The sequence below is a fragment of the Miniopterus schreibersii genome (genome assembly GCF_964146895.1).
Source record: "Miniopterus schreibersii genome assembly, chromosome: 5".
In the NCBI taxonomy this organism is placed as follows: Eukaryota; Metazoa; Chordata; class Mammalia; order Chiroptera; family Miniopteridae; genus Miniopterus; species Miniopterus schreibersii.
Window position 1 is genome coordinate 50,132,034 of NC_138106.1, and position 20,644 is coordinate 50,152,677.

Below are 20,644 nucleotides of genomic sequence, written 5' to 3' on the forward strand. Positions count from 1 at the left end.
GGCCCATGCTTCTGGGGGCATTGGGAGGGGATCGCACAACAAATATAAAACAGAAAAATTATGGCTACATGAATCTGCGTCAGTAGGGACCTTAAAGGCTTGTAATCTCCACGTGCTCCCCAGGCTCCCTGTGGCGCGTATTCCTAGCTGCGCAGACAGGGAGGAGCCAGTTCAGGTTTCCCAGAAGCTGCGTGGGAACTGGAACTAGAACTGGGCGCCTGCCCCCCGCAGCACTGCCTCACCACTGGACAGAGCACCCTCCTACAGGCTCACCTCCAAGGGGCCGTGAGGACAGATGAGCAACCAAGAAACACGGCTGCAAAGAGCAGGTTCTCAGGAGGGCAGCAAAGAAGCGAGTGTGGAGGCACGTGGTGGCACGGGAAGCATATAGATTTTGGAGTCAGAAGGCCTGGAGTTGAATCCTGACTCTTTCCCCCAGCTGTGTGGCCTTGGGCACGTTGCTCCGTCTCTCAGGCCTCGTTTTCCTCACACCCACCTCTCTGAGTTGGGTTATCAAGGGAGCTGATACATGTGAAAAGCCCACAGTTAACTCTTGTAACCCACTTTGCTCCTAAGAGGTAGCCATGAATTCTCTCTGGCATGGAGTTGGAAACACCTGCATCCAGTTTCCCAAATTCTCTGATTGATAAAGGGAAGGAAGTTATTAATTATTGGGGTCCAGTCACTGTGCTAGTGACTTCCTGTGTACTATTTTATTTTATCTGCGCGATTGGTTCTTCGAAGTAGGTACTATTATTGTTCCCATTTTCTATATAAGGATATAGAAGTTCAGAAAGGTTAAGTAACTTCCTCCAGATCACACAGCTGGTGAGCGGTGAAGCCAAGATTCAAATCCTGATCTGCGTGACCATAGAGTCAGAGCTTTCGGCTCCCTGTCACACTGCACCAGGCCTTCTAGTACCAGGCAGGCATGGCCACAAAGATCCCTCCAGCAACCAGACACAAGTTGATGAGAAAGTCAGTTAGAATTAGCATGGCCATGTAATTTATCATCCTAACCTGCATACTTCTGTTCTGTGTACACAATAAACCACACAGGATCCCAGGATAGCAAGCCTAAACCAGGAAGCAGAGTCACCCTAATTAAGATGCAAATCGCATAGGGAAAGATGATGGATGGTTCAGCTTGTAATGGAGTTCATAGATTCTAAGACACACTTTTCTCTCACATTTAACATCTTTATAATCACTGGCACCTTAGCTTCAATGAAATGCAGTGGTTAGAAGCAATGGTGAACAGTTGGAATATGTGAAGGGGAAGGAAGGCAGAGAGTGAGGCTCTGTATTCCTCAGGGGCCCTGACCTAGGAGGGTTGCCAGGGTGGGAGACACATAGGATGGGCACCGAGGAGGGCATTAAAAAGTATGCAGGAAGGAGGAAGCCAGGCACATACCCAAATACTGCTCTAGAGAGGGCCTATGCTGGAGGGCAGATTTCTGCAGGCGGTGGGGAGGAACTAAGATCAGTATATAAACAGAAAGTTGCTCTCAAGTCCTCACATCCTTAGTAGAGTAATGGGTTGAACTACCTCTGAAAGTTCTGGTTCTATCTGAGAACATAGCAGCTATTCCCACCCCTCCCATGACATCTTTGCCCCAGTTCTTCACCTCCCATCTTGGCTACCATGCCGGGCTGGACACAGCCCAAGCCAGAGCCCTGGACTCTGCTGGACAGCACACTGGCAGAGCTGAGCCATGCATTTTTTCCCCCCAACTCACCACAGTATGGAGCCCTGGAAGTGGTCTGGAGGTAGACTCTCACTTCCTTGGGAAGTGGCTCTATCTTGACACCACCTTGTTCCACCAGCCCTGGAAGTCAAGAAGCAAAGACAGCAGAATTCTGAGGCGGCCGCTTCAGGGTCCAAGGCACCCAGCCATATGTTGATTAAGTCATGCACCCATTCATCCTACAAACAACCTCAATGCATGCTCATTACATGCCATGCCCTATGGTGAGTCCCAGGATACGTGCACTCAGTCCAGCTGGGGATAAACACACAAGTAAACAGGAAGTACATTCTTTAGATCGCCTGGCCCATTCTCAGGAGGTATTTCTAAGAAATTTGAAATTATGTCTCCAACTTGCAAAACAATGTACATGACAGTTGTTTAATGGCATTTATCTCCTGCGTAGTAGGAACAGAGGAAGTGTTTGACCTGAATAGTGGTTGACAAGTTGGGGAGGGCATTCTGGGCAGAGAGTACAGTTTGGGCAAAGGCACAAAAAGTAAGGACACATGCAGTACTCTCGGGAGTACAGTAGTGAGCAGTCTCAGGGTGTTTGGTGCCAGTGAAAGTGTAATGAAAGATGAGGCTGGACACTGTGTAAAGTTGATGTTATACCTGCCAGTCTGTCACATCTGGGGGAAATCAAGACATATACCAGGGTAGGAAGTGATGTTGATTTGCTTTATTGTGGAAAGCTAGCCTTGCTTTACCATGTTGTCAAGCTGAAGTCCCTTTCATTCATGTACCAGGGGTGGAGAACATCTGGCCCGCAGGCCATATAGGCCTGGCCCTGCCAAGGCAACCACAGGCGGGACTCAAAATTCAATAAATCTAGGAGCTTTTTTCATAGCTAATTTTAAGTTGATCATTTTGTATGGCCAGTGAATGATGCTATAAATATCCAAATGGCCCTTGGCAGGAAAAAGGTTCCTCAACCCTGGATGACTGGCTGCTGTAGCTCTGAGTGGCAGCCAGGGGTGGGAAGTGGGAGAGAGAGAGGGAGGAAAGAACCATTTACACTTCCCAGAGTTTTTCCTGGGGCCCTTCATCCTCGATAACCCCAGGATGTTCCCAGCAATAATCTTCACAGGCGAGTTGACACCAGATCCCTCAGCCTTCCCTGAGTCCTTCTCTTCAGACTGGGCTGGATCACCCAGGAACCTGCCTGAGCCAACCAGCAATTAGGCATCCCCTCCAGGTGGCACATGGCCACCACAGCCTCATACCTTTAAATTCTTGGGGACTTCCCCACAACCTTGATTTAGGGACTATCAAGAGTTCAAGAATGGCTGGCTCAGCTAAAAAGACCTATGCCAAGCATCCAGTTTGCAAGTGGGGTCAGGGGCTCTGGACTGTAGCAATGTTTCTAGAGAGTGCACTGAGCCTGGACCTGCAGAGGATGGGCCATGTGTGTGAAGGGTGTGTGCAGGGTAAGTATGGCATCAGGCAACAGTATCGAGAGTGAGGGCTGGGACACAGAGGGCCGAACGCCATCCTCCAGGTTCCAAGAGGCAGAACACCTCATCTGTTCAATTTTCTTTATCCCAGTTGGGTAGATTTCTTACAAAGAAGTGACAACTAGCAAGCAAAGGGGTAGCATTTACCTATCCTTGGACAGGAAAGCAGAAAAGGGTTAAAACAATCCAGACAGTGTCCGGCAAGGAAGGCCTTGTAGCTGGCACAGGGAAAGGCCATCAAAGGACAGAGGTTCTCCAGGGCGCTGATGTAGAGGTACACAGCCCTCATGTGATCACAGATCAGATAACTGTAGCCTGAACAGGGGGAAGAAACACAACCACAGTTTCAGTTCAAGGCAAAGGGAAACCCCTTAATGCTACTTACTGTAACTCTATTGAATTTTCTATTCCAGCAGGCTGTAGGTACATGGGATATTCCCTGAGCCACATTTAAAGAATATGAATAGAAATGGTTACTGCATTCTTTCTCTTCATTTTCATTTCCCAAAGATACCTATGTGTAATCTATGAAGAAAATTGTTGACTCTGAGACCCAGTCTTCCATGAGAGCATACAGACCTGGCAATTCCGACCCCACTTCTCAAAATGAATATCTGCCTGCACATTTTACCTTCTTCATCATCACTCACAAAACCAATATTTTACAAAAAAATTTTTTAGTCTCATTAAACCCAACCCAGCAATGAGACAGTCAAAGGAATCAGCAGCAAACAGTTCACAGCCAACTTCTGAAAGCCAATGTGCTGGGGTTCACCTGGCCAACCGACTGATATGCTCAATCTGTCAAATGTCCCAATGTAACAAAAACTTGGTTTTCTTGTTATTGTTTTTGTTTATTATTTATAGTTTTGTGGTAACTCACATTGGATGAATTGTCTGGGGCTAAGAGGTCTGTAGTGAGCCACAGCTCCAGAGTTCTGGCATCTTCAAACTCTCCCTTCCCCTTGGGACACCCCCCCCCAACCCTGAAATCAGCAACCATGTCTGCGCTGTGTGTTGATTTTCCTTTTCCCCCATGGTTGGGATACTCTATGGCCAAGCTCCTTCTAGCTGCAATAGGGAACTGGGAGGGACAAACTAAACCCTTCTCAAATTGTGTTATGAAGAAAAAATAAGAAGTAGCCAACTACATGCCACAAATATTTTCAAAAACCATTAAAACCGCACTATCTCATCTGACCAACATTGCTGGAAACCCTATAAGTTGTTAAAAGGAATATGTTTTTGGAAAAATCAGTAAATTTGATTAGTGGTCATTCAATATAATTGTCAAAAGTAATCCTTAAAATGTCAAAAATTTGGTAAAACAGGAAGAGACTAAAAAGACAGTCAACAGAAATCAGGATAAAAGTTTGGTTATATTCATAAGAAGAATACAGGAAGACTAACAATACTTAATACTTAACTTTTGACTTAATGTTTTTAAAATGATGCTAAGAATATATTCAATGAATATGTATATATTCAAAAAGAACATTCAGAAAAATATACTTAAAAGAGAAGAAATGTATATTTATTGAATATACTCAAGAAGATTATCTTGAAAAGAGTGTTGGAGGGTTGTTAAATTTAGTGAGTTTGGGGATATGGTCATGCAGTGAATTGATCCTGTGGCTACCTAGCTTTGGGCATGTTGGTCTATTTCTGCCACAACTAGGCTCTGCAGAGGATGTAGCTAGTGTGAACTATGCCACAAAGCAGGGCCCAAGAAAAACAGAGATTATTGCCTCAAGTGATGTATCATGGCAGGGCCTAAGAAGCAGGGCAGGCAAAGCATGGATGGTGCAGGCTTTCAGTTTTAGTCACTTCTCCTCCAGAATTCCTGGGCTCCAAAGACATCCATTCATAAGTGCTGAGTAAGGCACTATGGCACATAGTAAAGGACACTGGAAGGAAGACATTCTGTGGCCCACACTAGCTGACTCAACACAAAGGTTGTTGGGGAATTCTGGTCTCTGGGGAAGCCAAGAACCAACTGTCTGTGGCTTTCTAACCTCCATGAAAGAAGGTGGGACACCCAGGTTGGTCTTGACCTCCGTTGACGAAGTAGTCCACATGTCCAACAGGAATCCGAATACCCCAATCTGAAAAGAAGCAGAACTCTGTTACCTTCTTATGCAGGGGCATCTTATCCAAGTCCCACAGCAGAGTCCACTGGCAGCAGAGCCTGAGGCGTGACCTTACAAGCCTACCCACTCTCTGTGCTGAATGAGTACCTCACTGCTTACATGCTGTGAGAATGCAGAACTAGTTCTTAGTTTCCTAAAGAGGGTTTGCTGAAAGGAAACAGAATAAATTCATAAGATGTTCATATTTGTCTAACAAAAAACAAGAAAAATATCCCTTAACATAAGTTTTAATAAATCAGTAAATGTTATAAGCTTGGTAAGTTTCCTTGTGGAATAGTTTCTATTTTGCTTCAAGCAATAGTTCAGATACATATGTTTGGGGCCACATCTCCACATTCTCCTACATATTTTTGTGCTCTCCTGACAGAACAGAAATATGGCCTGGCTACAAAGAGATGAGTTTGAGAGATTGTAGACCTCAGTTCATCACCATGACTATATCTGACCCCTCAGACTGCGTCAGATCCAGCTTCCAAAGACACTGATTTTCTCCTTCATATCATCTATCATTATTGTAAGCAATTGATTGTGTATCATTTGTTTACTGCCATCCATCCAGGGATTAAGCAATGACCTAGAAGTTATCCTCGATTCCTCTTTTTCTCTCGCTCGCTACATTTAGCCCATCACCTATCTAGTCAGCTCTACCTCAAAAATGTATTTTGAATCTTTCTATTTCTCTTTGTCTCTACTGCCGCCACACTTGCCCAAGCCACCATCATCTCTCACCATCACCTCTCCCTTCTTACTGCAAACATCCTCTCCAGTGCCTCCCTTAGTGTCCTTCTGCAAGTCCATTCTCTGCATTGCAGCCACAGTACTCTTTTGTTTTTTTATTTTTTGTTAATCCTCACTAGAAGATATTTTTTCCATTGATTTTTTTAGAGAGTGTAAGGGAGGGGGAGAGATAGAGAGAGAGACACATCGATGTGAAAGACACATTGATTGGTTGCCTCCTGCACATGCCCCGACTGGGGCCAGGACTGAGCCTGCAACCAAGGTATGTGCCCTTGTCCGGGAATCGAACCGAGACCCTTCAGTCCGAGGGCCGACACTCTAACTGCTGAGCAAAACCAGCTAGGGCCACAGTAATCTTTTAAAGATATCTACATCACCACCCTATTCTCACTGATTGTATAATAAAATTCAAACTCCTTGCCATGGCCAAATGGTTCTGCTCCCTCTCCTCCAACCTCACTCAGTGCCTCACCCTGTTCCCACCCACACCTAGGCTTTCATTCTGGCTGTCTTCTCTGCCTAGATTGTTCTTCTCCCAGCTTTCTCAGGGTTGACTTATTCACATCTGCAAAGTCTCACCTCAAATATCATGTCTTTGGATAGACTTTCCTCAATAATTCTACTTAAAGTAGACGTCCTACCCTAGTCACCCTCTATCTCATAGCCTTCCTTATCATAACCACAATAATCTTGCCTGTTTACTTGTATATAAGCTCCACAAGAGGAGGGCCTTTACCTGTCTTTTTTCTGCTATTTATCCAATCCAGCACAGTATCTGACAAATGTGAGTGCCTAATAAGTGCTTACTGAAGGAATAAATGAATGAACGTTTGTGCGGTTTGCCTGTAAGTTCCATGTGGGCGGGGGCCTTGCTCACGTCTGTTCACTGCAGTGCTCTCAGTGTCCACTACATGGCTCAATAAAGACTGAGATGATGTGGTTCAATTTTCCTTTGGTCACGTTAAGAAGAGGCTCCAACTTTGAAGGGCACCTAGAGGCCTCGCTTAGGTAAATAAGGACCTAATACATTACCTATTTAGCAAATTTAGGGACAAAGGAGGCTAATCAGCAGGTAGGCAGAGGCCTATGGGCTTTGGTTTTCTATCTGTGAGGTGAAGGGAGGAGAGGTTTGAACCATATGATTGCATGGGTTTCTTCTAGAATCATCAATCTGTGAGTCTTAGATGCTAAAAGAAGGCTTCTGAGCAAAGGGAATGAGATGTGGACACCTCTCACTTGAACTGCACACACTTTTAGTAGAGACAGATGCTATTTCTTCCCTTACCCACCACACTGAGCACAGGGCCTGTCGCATACTAATGGACACTTGAGAGGGAGTCAAAATGAGGAGGAATGTCCACCCCCTCTCCTGAAGAGCTTAATTTGGTCAGAGTAGATTCGGAGTCGGGGGTCTTTCCTGGGCCTGTCACTACTGGAGAGGGGAATTTTCAGTCTTCACTGGACTGGAGAACTGAGCTCATCCCTGAGGGGACTGAGAATCTGCCCCTGGAGTAGAACGTCTCATTTCCCCGAGGCCAGGCACAGTGCCCCTGAAAAAGCGGCACAGCTTTCCCGTATGTCAGCCAGGCAGCAGTGCCCACCCTGGCACTGCCTCAGCACTGGGTTAGCGTTGAATCAGAGAGTGAGACTGGTCCACAAATGAGAAATCTCCAGCCTGCTGCTGCTAAAAATAGAACCATTCATCTTAGTGCTAAAAATATGACAGAGCTGCAGGATGTTGGGGGAAGGCCTCACTGTGCAACAGAGGCTGGGGGGGGAGGAAGTCTGCCCAGGGCCACACAGCGACATGGCAGTCCCTTAGACCCTGCCCTAGGCTCATTCCCCCACTCCAGGAAGGCTGTCCCATCTCACTGTCGGTGTCTGTGTGGATGGCTTCCACGAAGAGGGCGTCTCCAGGGTCCAGGCGATCCTCCAGGCTGGCTCTGGTGTACTCTGGTCCAGCAGGGTCCAGGCCTGCAAGGACAGACGGATGTCAAGGTCCCCTTTCTTTTCAGCCACAGGAACCCTCCCAGATCCACCACACAACTACCTTCGCAGCCCTTTCGGTTCAGAGTCCCTCAGCAAGGACCCAAGGGTAGAGAACGGACTCAGAACCCCCATACCCAGGAACTCCTGCTCTACTGTCTCTAATCTCCCAGTGGCCCAGGTTCTCTGGTTCTACAGTGAGCTTGATAATACCAACCATTTGGTAAGGGTTCATGTGAGTGATATTAATCCTCATGGAGTAATAACAATAGCTATACTTTTTTGAGCAGTTACTATGTGCCAGGCCATGTGCTGGGCAGTTTTACACACTCTAGTCCTCGCAAGAATACAATGAAGGAAATATTACTATCCCACATCTTAGTTGGGACCCCTTGCCCTCTCTCTCCCAAAGAGTAGACCCTGAGGTAAGGATTCAAAATGCAAGTAGCTTATCTGGAAGATCACAGAACGCATAATGAGGGAGTGGGAAATCAAGTCATAGAAGGAAGGACTTTGTAATGAATGGAGTATCACTTTGAGCAAGTAGGTCTCTTCCCACTGGGGCTCCTCTGAGGGACTCTTAGAACATGACTGAGAGTCATTCCATTGGACAGTAATTGCCACACAACTTTAGAATCTGACTGATCAAGAGTAGCTCCTGAAGCATAAAACATACTGTACTTTTGCAAGTATTTAGCATACCATTTAAAGGTGATTTCCACAGTGGGCTAAGAAGATACAAGCTGGTACAACCCATCTTACTATTAACCTAAAAATAAAAGGTCTTTCAAAGTGAGCAACACCAAGCATCTAATTGAGATTTAAAAAAAAAAAAAAATAGCTATTCAGAATCACTGACAGAAACCTAAATAATGTTCCATTTAGGAGGGAAGGGACATTTATGAGAAAGGGAAGGGGAACCATTACATCAATGAAAGGAAGGCACTTCTATTGATGCAGATAAGCTAACGTCGTGGCACCAATTCTAAACAGTATTTTTAATTTTCAGGCTGGTAGTCATCAGCCTGGCAGTTGTAATATCTGCTTTCCTATTATCCTTGCAAACAGGTCTTTGGGACACAATGTCACTTTAGGCCTGGTCCAAAGGTTATTTTGCCCTATTTTAACATTTCATAGCTTTTAGGCATAAGATGTACAAGGCAGTTCTTCTGGGATGACAGTTCTGACTCCATTTTAAAGTGGCTCCATTTGTTTTGTTTTTTTTTACACTACAGATGTAGAAACTGAGGCTTAGAAAGAACTTCATGGCTTCTGACACTGCCATTAGAGCTCATGCAATAACACAATACTATTTTATGCAAAAGGGCCATAATAAACAAATTGCAGTAGCCATAGATGACTTGATCACAACACCAAAAAGTTCGACGCTCCCCTCTGCGCGCCTCAGCAAAGGCATCTCCAAGGCGTTCTCTCTATTTTTCTCTAAACCTGGAAGGGTGGGTGGGGAAGAATGTTACCTGTGATCCATCCCAACTGGCCTTTGTAGAAATGTCCCACCATGCCCCCAACGTGGGCCCCCAGGCTCACACCAATGATGTGGATGGAGGACTTCGACACACCCAGCAACTGCAACAGACATTTACAGTGGATTGCATTTGGGTCCCAGCAGCTCCTGGCCTTGCAGGGTCACACTTTTCCCTGAGGCTTTAGCAGCAGAGGGCTCTGGGCCAGACACGTGCCACTCATGCTTAGGTCGGGGGGTGAAGGGTTTGGGGAGGGCAGAATTCTCATCCCAGTAAGCCCTTGCCCTCTTGCTAGGCCCCCCCACTTTGGCAATCCTCCCACTTTCCCTTTGGTCCCCACAGCCACTCTCTCTGAGAGATGCCTAAAGCTGGCCACTGGCCACTGGCTCTTCCTCCCTGACATGCAGGGGCCCAATCCACAGAGGAGGACAGGAGGAGAGGAGGAGGCTGGGTGGCTCTGCTGCCACCCTAAAGCTCTTCCTAGTGCGGTGCTCTCTCCTTCTAACCCCTCTCCCCTCCGTAAGCAGCCAAAACCCCCCAGGCTCTTGGGCACCTACCAGGAGCTCACTGAGGAAACGGGAGATATGTAGTGCCAGCTCGACCACATTTTCCACGGCTGAGGAGTAGATGGCTGTGGAGCCGTACACCCAATCCACGGCAATCACGTTAGCGTCTGCTGCCCTCAGAAGGGCAGCGATGAGCTTCTCAACCCAGGAAGGCTTTGTTCCTAAAACCCTAGTCACGGAGCCAAGAAAGGATAGAAAAATTATCTGCCTAATTGATGGAAACTGCACAATTGTCATGGAAGCCTCTGTTAACAAAATAAACCCAGAAAAAAAAAGTCAAAACTAGGGAAGGGGGACACATGGGCAGTAAATCACAGCACTTTGAACACAGGGAGGACACGGTCCCAAAGTGTCCAGGGCTTCTGTCTGCACATATGGAGCCTTTGTGTGAATTATGACAGGGTGCCTCTTGTTCGGGTAGATGGGGCTCTGTGCTAGGGCTCAGAACTCAGGCTCCATTTCAGCCCCACCAGCCCCCAGCCGTTTGTGTGAGGCATAAATTACACAAACCATACACACTGGTCCTGTCTGTGTAACTCATGGGAAAGAAAAGCTTTGCACATTAGAGTTAAGATTTGCCATCTTAATTCTCATTCTAGAATATAGACCTCTTCTCGAGGATGTTTTTATTTATCTGTTCATTTATTCCCTCAACAAAGAAGCCAGGCAGTATGCTATGTGCTTTGCAAGAAATTTAAAAAGTAAAATATAGTGCCTGTCACTCTGGAACTTACAGTATAGTAGCACTTTTCTAGAAAAAAAGAGAATAATTTCTTAAAATTTCAGAAAGCTTTCTTCCCAAGCGATTGGAATCAGGAAAGAAATTTTCTCAATGGCCCACAGTACTGGAACAATCAGAGCCTGCTCAAGGGGACAGCCTGGTGAGCTTTCCAGCTCTATTAGCTATCCCTGGGTTGAGGGCACACGTGTACTCAGCCTTGGATAGTGGCTAAATGTAAGATTTGCTAGGGGAGAGACTTTGGCACAAAAGTGAGGAGGGATGGACATTTAAGGAAGGGTGTGGCTGGGTCCCTAGGGTCTAGGGGTTTGAGCAGCAGAGAGAACCCAGAGCTGGGGAAATGGCGATCCTTTGTACAGTGCCTCTGTGTCCACTCCTTCATCGGGTGCCCCCAACCCTAGCTGCTCAATAGTGCTATTTCACCGCACTCTCTCCCTCTCTGCCCCCAGCAACCTGTTTCTTGACTTGCCAGTGGGCTTTGGAGAGAAGATACTGAAAGGAAGAATGGGAATTAAATTAAGATCCAGGGACTATATAGCACAACAAAATTTAGATTGTAGGACATCAAAGAAATTGAAGAAGAGAAGTGTCCAGCTCCTGAGAAATGCTAGCCTCTGGGTATGACAGAAGTAGCACCCAGAAGTGCAAGTTACTTAGGTCATAAATCCAGGGAAGAAGTGATGAAATAAAATAAAATTCTGGATTGAAAAAAGCCCACACCAGGCTGTCACCCCCAAGTGACTATGCAAAGCCTGTGACTTCACTGGCTGAGGCGAATCATGCAACCACACTTCAGGCAGGAATGGACCACCGAGATCATCTCTACAACCTCCCTGCTGTTCCATCATGGAAACCAAGGCTCCCTGTGCCGGACCAATTTGTCCGAGATCACACACATTTATTGTCTGAGAGTGTGTAGACAAGGCCTGAGGGAGGAGTAACAGGCATGACCAACAAGAACCAGCAACATGATGTGCATTCATGATCTGAGACACCTTTACAGACAGCAGGAGGTGAGGGATGGGCCATGGGACAGTCAGTAAATTCATGCCTCCTCTTACTCCCCACCAGCTTCCTACGGTCCCTTTCTAGTTCTTAGCGCGGGCAACCCTACTGATCCGTTAGCTCCCACCTGAATCCATGGATAATTAGTTTGGTTCCCAGAGTGACATTGAACCCAGAGTTTTGAAGGTCACTACTTTCTTCCACTAGCTTCCCGCAGCTAGGGTCCGAGGGGGTGAAGAGGAGGAACTGGACTTTGAGACTGGTGCCACGGAGGAGGTTGGCATTCTGGAAGCCCTTGCACTTCGGCTGTTGGGTAGGAGGTGTATCTCCTGGAGGAAACAAGGAAAATAAGATAAGAACGGTCCCAAGGTGAGGTCATCGGTTCTTAGAAGGAAGAAAGAGGAACTTGCAGGCCTTATAAGTCAGCTCAATGTATATATACATTCATATAAATATATATTAGATTACATATAAATTATATAATATATATACATTTCTGTATATAAGCAGACTCATTTATGAAAAGCTGCATTATTTCTGAAAACAGGATCTGTGAATATTTTTCGCGTCTAAAGACAAAATGCCAGAGATGAGTATGAAGGTGGCTCAGCCACAGAAGATGAAAGGCCATGGCGAAATGGGTACTGCTACGGACTAAACTGAGTCTCCCTATAAACCCGTATGCTGGAGCCCTAACCTCCAGCACCTCGGAATACGACTGTATTTGGAGGTAGGTCTTTACAAAGGTAAGTACATTAAAAAGAGGCCATAGAGCTCAGCTGGTGTGGCTCAGTGGATTGAGGGTCAACCCATGCACCAAAAAGTCACTGGTTCGATTCCTGGTCAGGGAACATGCCAGGGTTTTGGCCTCGGTCCTTTGTAAGGGGTGCGCAGGAGGCAGCCAATCGCTGTTCCTCTCCCATCGATGTTTCTGTCTCTCTGTCTCTTTCTCCCTTTCTCTTTTAAATCAATAAAAACATGTTAAAAAAAAAAAAAAAAAAGGTGATTAGAGTGGGCCCTAATCCAATATGACTGGCATTCTTACAAGAAGAGGAAATATGGACACAAACACAAAAGAAAGATGAGAAGACACATGAAGCAGATGGTCATAGACAAGCCAAGGAGAGAGATCCTTCTCTCACAGCCCCCAGAAGGAACCAGCCCTGCTGCCACCTTGATCTCAGACTTCTAACCTCCAGAACAGTGTGACAATAAGCTTCTGTTTAGGCTGTCCAGTCTATGGCATTTTGTTATGGCAACTCTAGCAAAGTAACACAGATTTATAAAAACTAAACAAAAAACCCTGAGCAACAAAATAAGCAGTTGCACTGGGACGAGGTTCACTCTGGTCTCTACACCCCAGTCCAGCCTCATCGCTTCTCATCCTTCTGAGCAATCCGGAGCCTCCGGTGCCCAGCATGGCTGCTTAGCCTCAGCCAGATGTCAGAAAGGAACCTTCACAAGCTGTACCTACTCCACAGCACCTCACAACAGATACATTGAAATGGGATATGTTATGGTCAAGGTCATTGAAAGGCCTTTTTAAATACTGAACTGAAAATGGTTGCATGAAACGTTTTATTTTCCTGGCAGCTGAACATCTGGCCCATCTTCAAAAGCCAACATCCCTCCCCATATTTGCTTCTGTGGTGAAGAGGTGTGGCACCCGGCTCCCAGCGTGGCTTGCAGGGAGAGACCAGCAGCAGCAGGCACACGCTGACCCAGGCCACCGGCCCTCGTCATGGTGCTGTCAGCGGCTACCTCACATTATGCCGCGGGACAGAGCCATCTGCAGAATTAGAGAGGTCCAGACTACAGACTTTGGTTTGTGCAGCTCCCTTCATGAAGAAGACAGCAATTTTAGTTTTCTGGAGTGGTTAGCTGCCTTCAGAGGTAACTGGAGAGCACATATCCGAGAAGCACATGGATCTGGGTGCAGTGAGGTGTGGTACCATGAGCGGGCTGTGGGAACCACACCCTCAGAGAGTACTAAGGCACACCAGGGGTTTCACCACCTCTGCATCTGAGCCCCAGACCTGGCCCCCCAGCCCTCGTGCATGTCTCTTCCTGGACACCCTGGCACGAAGCCCCCCTGCTCCTCAGCCTTCAACCTGAGCTCCCGCAGCACACGAGAGAGATGCCTGGCACGGCTACGTCTGCCTTCCCCAGCCTCTGGCTTTGGAACGAAAAAGTGAAAGGACTCTGCTTGAGCATAAGACTTGAACCACATAAATGAGTAAATTTTCTCTGTTGGTCATATAGGAAAAACTTCTTCCACCAGAGAATTGACAGTCCCTTTAAATGAGTTTCGTATGTCACAAAGCAAGGCCCACAAACAACGAAGAATCAATATGATTCAGACATTATCTAAATAAAATGTAATTGAATTATTTTAAAATACAGTTGGAGATTTTAAAACCCCTTTTGGGTTAAAGAATAATCACAATGGAGACTAGAGAATATTAAAAAGTAAATGACAGTAAAACCAATGCATACAAAAACTTGAGTAAAGTAACTAAAACTGCATTGGGAGATAAGCTTAATCTCAAATGCAAATACTACGAGAATGAAGGGAAATACATAGATTGGGTAAATTAATGTTGTAACTCAGAAAGTTGAAGAAAAACAATGCAACAACTCCAAATAAAATATAGGGAAAGAACTATAAAGGATATAGTTGGAATTAAAGAAAACATTGAAATATAAATAACATTTTTAGCAACGCAGTTGCTCAGGCCAAACTTTCTGGAGACATCTTTGACTCTTTCCCTTCACACCACACCTACAAATGGCTCTCCCCTCAGGACAAGATACTCAGAACTAGACCATTCTCACTACCTACAGAAGTCCCCCCTTATCCCTGGGGGATTCCTTCCAAGATCCCCTGTGTATGCCTAAAACTGCAAACTGTACCAAACCCACTATATACTATGTTTTTCTTATGTATACATTCCTATGATAAAGTTTAACTTATAAATTAGGCACAGTAAGAGACTAACAACAATAACTAATAATAAAATAGAACAATTATGGCAATATACTGTAATAAAAGTTATGTGAGCCCGGCCGGGTGTGGGTCAGTGGTTGAGCGTCGACCTAGGATCCAGGTGACAGGGTTCGATTCCCGGTCAGGGCACATGCCCAGGTTGCGGGCTGCAGCCGATCAATGACTCTCTCCTCATTGATGTTTCTATCTCTCTATCCCTCTCCTTTCCTCTCTCTGAAATCAATAAAGATATATTTAAAAAACAAAAAACAAAAAACTTCTGAGTTACTTATTTATGGAATTTTCCATTTAATATTTTCTGATAGTGGTTGATGGCAGGTAACTGAAACCGCGGAAGGTGAAACCATGGGTAAAGAAGAGACTACCATATGCTGTTACCTCCATGGCCTACAATTGCTTTTCCTGCTTTTCACCTTGGCTCCCTTCAGTCTATTTGCAACACAGTAGCCTAAAAAGTAAGTCAAATTATATATCTCTGTGCAAAAACCTCCAAGTCATTTCATTTAGAATAAAATCCCAAGTTCTAATAAAGGACTAAAGCCCTAAATGGTCTAAACCATCTCCTCCAGGACCCTTTTGCTAATCTAATGGTTGCTTCCTCTGTGTCCTCTTAGCTCTTCTTCCCTCTGGACAGGTTCCCACTTTAGGCCTTTGCACTTGGCTGCTCTCCAGACAGCATCTCTCCCCAGACATCCACGTGCCTAATTCTTTTCCTCCTTCAAGTCATTGCTTGTCAAATGTCATCTTCTCTCTTCTAACCATCCAACTTAAATTGCAACCTGCCTATACTCCTCACCCGTTATCTCAATTTTTCTTACCTTGGTCTATTTCTTTCTATTGCAGTCATTACCTTCCAATACACTATAAAATGTGTTAGTTTGTTATTAAAGTTTTTGTATATTGATTTCCCCATATTAGAATATTCTTTCAGAGAAGGCAGAAATTTTTACCCATTTTGTCCACCCTACTGCCTAGAATAAATAGTACCTGCCACACACAATAAACACCAAGAGCTAGTTCTTTGAAAAGAATAATAAACTAGATGTACTTTTGATAAGACAGGGTAAGAAAAAAAAAGGAAAGCCACAAGTAAACAGCATAGGGGGGGAAAGGGGGATATAAATACAGTAGATTTTTTTAAACCATAAAGGAGTATGTTTATATACCCACCCAAAAGTTTAAAATACAGATGTTTTTCTAGAAAAAGTATAATGTTCTCTAAAAATATAGCTTGCTGAAACTTAGTCAAGAAAGAAAAAAATCAAAGTCAAATGTAGAACTGTAACATAAAGGAATTTAAACAGTCATTTTAAATCTATTCATCAAAAAGCCCCACCAGGCAAGACAGTTTTATAGAGACATTCTCCCAATCCTTCCATTCCTGTTTTATACACAGTTCCAGAAAATAGAAAGTGGGAGGAAGAATCCAAACTCATTCTATAAAAACAACCAAAATATCACAACTAGACAAAGACAGAAGGAGAAAGGGAAACTAAAGGCCAATTTCACTATTAAACATAGACATAAAAGCCCTAGATAAAATAACAGCAAATCTAAATCCATCAAGGATAGCAGAACAAAAACACATCCTGGCCAAGAAGGACTTAAATCCAAGGAGTGGAAAGATGATTTAACATTAGAAAATGTATTAATGTAATTCATGTATAAACAAATGAAAGGGAAAAAAACAGTATGTTCATCTCAGTAGATGTAGGGGGAGAAGAATAAAATTCAGCACCCAACAGTGCTTAACCTAAGAAAAGATCTAGCAAAAGCCTATAGCAATGATGATGCTTATTGGTGAAACCTTAGAAGCATTCCATTGAGAACTGGGAACAAATGAGAATTTTGCTGTCACTGCTTCTATTAAATATTGTACTGGAAGTCCTAGTCCCAACCAATGAAACAAGAGGATTAAATGGGATAAATTTATAAAGTTTAAAAAGAAGAAAAAAATTAAATTTATAAAGAAAAGGGGGGGGGGGGGAAATTGCCAGTGTTTGCAGATGATAAAACTGTTGATCATTTAGGAGTATGGCACGTGGCACAGCGAATCATGCTCATGTACCCCCTCCCCCCAACCAGCGCTCTAACCAAAGAGTAATGACAGGTGAATATCAAAAGAGAAAAAACTGTCTTAGACAATCTCAAACATAAAAATAGTATCTCCATACAAGAACAAGAACAGAAATGCAAAATGGTGCTGGGTTCCAGGTCTGGGAAAAGGCCGTGGTTGTAAGAATTCAGCCCTGTGAGGTCCCAGAGTGCTTCATGTCAGGTGTGGAGACCAGCAGCAGGCCCACCTGTGGTAGCCAGCGGTGGAGAGGGGCTCCCTACCTCAGGAAAGGAAGCTAAAACCAAAATTAAACAACAACAAAAAATCAATACAAACAAAAAATAGCTATCAACTTTTTTCCTGGAGCTATCGCTTTATTTAGGGAGGCAGGATGGAAAGATAAGGCCCCGTTAACAGGAGCTGAGACGCTGACCTGACTGGAGGAGAGACTTTGAAGATAGGGTGAGGGGGGAGATAGAAAGATAGAGGCAGAAAGTGGCCAAAACCAAATTTTTCGTTGAAAATGAAAATGTAACTAAGTTATTGTATTAGAAGTCAAGATAATAGTTACCTTTGGGGTGGTAGTGACTAAGAGGGGATACAGAGAATGGGCCTGAGGATGCTGTTAATGTTTAATTTGTTGATCTTCCAGATGATGGTTACATAGGTGAATTCACTCTGAAAATTCATTAATCTGTGTGTTAATAATCTGTGTACTCTTCTGTACATGTGTTGTACTTTAGTAAAAAGCTTATTTTAAATAGCCTACAAACATATATATATAAAGAATTCAAATGTTTACAAAGACAGTCAATAAAACAAATAAGTGGATCATGAATTCATTCCAAGTGAAATAAAATTTTAAAAACCTTTGACATAGACTTTAAAATAAGTATGCTAAGAATATGCAAGGATAAAAATAAAGACAGAGTGTAAGAAATTATGAAATAAAAACAAGCATAAATAATACAGTAAGATTTATAAGAAAAAGTTAAACAGAAAATTGGAAATGAAAAAGAAAGTTATTGAAAAAGGAAATAAATCCTACAATGTCTAGTACAGAAATAAAAAACTTTTAAAGTATAAAAGTGCAGTTAAAAAGTACAGACAATAGCCCGGGCCAGGTGGCTCAGTTGGTTGGAGCATCATCCTGTACACCAAAGGGTTGTGGTGCGGGTTCGATTCCTGATCAGGGCATACCTAGGTTTTGGGTTCAATCCCGGATCAGGTGTGTATGGGAGGTAACCAATCAATGTTTCTCTCTCACATCAATGTCTCTCTCTCTCTCTCTCCCTCCCTCTTCCTTCCTCTCTTTCAAATCAATTAAAAAATAACCATATTCTTGGGTGAAGATTAAAAAGATATATATTTTAAAAGTATAGGCTTTTAATGATAAATGAGGCTCCAATATCATTTATCTAGTAGTTGTTCTCTAAAGGAAGAGAATGGGAGAAGAAGCAGTATTTTGGAAAGATAATTGCTAAGAACGAGTTCACTAATAAAAAATGATACACACGGTAATGAGCAAGATACAATAAATAAGTAAATCTATACTAGGCAGATTATAGTATAAACTGTAGAACATTCATGATAAAAAGATATTCTTTAAAAATTCCCAGACAAATGCATTGAAAAGCTAAAAAGAAATGGGTAATTTTCTAGAAAAATATAACTTACTGAAACTGACTTAAGAAAAAATAGAAAACCCAAATAAACCTACTAGCATCAAAAAATTGAATTGGTAATCAAGAGTCTTCTCTGGTCCTAAAATACACTAGCGCCAGATGGTTTCATTTGAGAACTCCAAGCTTGTGAAGTACAGATAATCTTTATCTTATATAAACTATTTCAGACAATAGAAACTTATTTTATGAGGTTATAATAACCTTAGTATCAACACCAGACAAGGGAAATATAAGAAAGAAAACGATAGATAAATTTCCTTTATTAACATATATGCAAAATAATAAATATAAATAGGTACAAAAATAAAAATAAATATATATACCTATTTATATATTTTTGTTTATATATTTATCTCTCTATTTCTATATAAAATATATATATATATTTCTATATATATATGGAAGTCATTTTATACACACACACAAATAAATGACACATGAAGCTAGGCAGCACCTTTTAAAAGCAGCCCATTAATGTAGATAGTAAATATACTCATGCAAGCTGAACTTTGGAGCAGGGATGGAGTGCTGAGTAGAGGAATGAAGTTTGGCAAGGGAGGTAGGAATCCTGAAAGCCCTCTTGGAAGTTAGGAAGAGCTGAAATGAACGAAAAGACAGTATGAGAAACTCTAGGCAGAGGAAATGCCACACTCTAAAGCTGGGATATGAGAATTCAGTGTCTTGTAGACATGGCAGAAAAGCAGTCTGCTGTTGGGCCCAGGAGGAGGAGCGCTTTCTATAAGGGTGATGCCGCTGCTGGGGGCAAGCAAGGATCTTCACCAGTCAGAGAATCTCAGTGCCACAGGAGGGTTTCAGTTTGCTATATTAAGGAAGCGGTGGGTGGGGTTTTTAACGGGAAAGGTAGAATGCAAATGGCATGTGCGGGAAGTTTTCTTAACGGGCACCCACAGTTGGCAGGGGCTAGTTATCAGTGTCCTGCTCGGAGGGATGATAAACCTGAATTTGAGTTGGGTCAGCAATATTAAAAAGGACGTCTCACAAGCTCAGTGACAAAATCGTTAATTTGGAAAATTTATATCTTGGACTGGTGAATATCTGTGGGGTGAAAATGAATCATATTTTGGAATTAATCAAATTTTATTTTCTTAGAGTCATCCTGGCTTATGCAAGGTAAAAAGGAGTAATGAGAGTTTGAAAGGGAAAAATGAGTGGAACAACCAGGGAAGTTCAATTTTTCTGACTTGAGAAAGTGCCCTGATGACATCATTACCACTATGATTGTTGGGCTTTTTCTCCCCCTTGTAAATTCATCTCAGGAGACAGGGCTTTTAGGGGGCCTTCCAAAGGTTAGCACTGCATACATAATGGCCTGAGAAACAGAATCATTCCACCCAAGGCCCGAGCCCCTGATTTACCTGCAATTCCAACGCTGAACCACAAAAGGAGCCCCCATGACCAGAAGAAACGTCTCTGCCAGAGGCCAGGGCACATGGCTGAGTCCAGTCTCAGAGCTGGGGTAAAGCCGGCCCCAATGCCAAAGACATCACATAACCCAGCCACTCACAGTTTTCAACACCCAGCACCCACGTGGGTCTCACTAATGGTTAACTAGCCCCATGACCTGTAAAAGAAAAAAAAAACTTTCCCTAATTGTTCAGCCTCCACAGTTTCTTGGTTTCTTCTTCTCAATGAAAATAAATACTCTTTTCATTTTCTTTTCTTTTCTTTAACCCTGGGGACATTGAAACACATTGTCCTTCCTCTCGGAGCCAAACATCATCAGAAAACTATTTCCTGCACCTCTCCCACTTCCCATTATAAAATGTTAGTAAAAACCAAAGCAGAAGTCTTTCATCTTTTGGTGATTACAAAACCCTCATTGTACTGGAATTATCTGTGGACATGTTTGTATCCCTAGGAAGACTCTGAGCAATTTGAGGGCAAAGACCTCTTCACATGTTTGAATCCCCAGTGTCTACCACAGAGCTGAGCTAATAATACATGTTTCATGTGCATTTAATGGGCAGAATGGAAGAAGAGTAAGTTTGCCTCTGGAGAGTAC

The 20,644-nt window shown here is 43.5% G+C and overlaps 1 protein-coding gene across 4 annotated transcripts in view; it reads right to left on the minus strand.

Moving 5' to 3' along the window:
- PLA1A (phospholipase A1 member A) overlaps positions 1-20,316 on the minus strand; it is a 36,309-nt gene extending 15,993 nt beyond the window's left edge. Inside the window, exons 1-9 of one of the 4 annotated variants that reach the window (XM_081138613.1) lie at positions 19,998-20,278; positions 19,076-19,218; positions 12,001-12,202; positions 10,121-10,298; positions 9,558-9,666; positions 7,966-8,067; positions 5,221-5,310; positions 3,353-3,520; positions 1,740-1,829 (exon numbers count right to left, since the gene is read on the minus strand). In XM_081138613.1, the coding sequence (XP_080994739.1) occupies positions 1,740-1,829; positions 3,353-3,520; positions 5,221-5,310; positions 7,966-8,067; positions 9,558-9,666; positions 10,121-10,298; positions 12,001-12,202; positions 19,076-19,118 (982 nt within the window). In that variant the 5' untranslated portion in view covers positions 19,119-19,218; positions 19,998-20,278. Of the gene's footprint in view, positions 1-1,739; positions 1,830-3,352; positions 3,521-5,220; positions 5,311-7,965; positions 8,068-9,557; positions 9,667-10,120; positions 10,299-12,000; positions 12,203-19,075; positions 19,219-19,997 lie in introns of all 4 variants that reach the window. The other 3 variants (XM_081138612.1, XM_081138615.1, XM_081138614.1) reach the window with 3 other exon arrangements.
- Between the last annotated feature and the right edge of the window lie 328 nt (positions 20,317-20,644).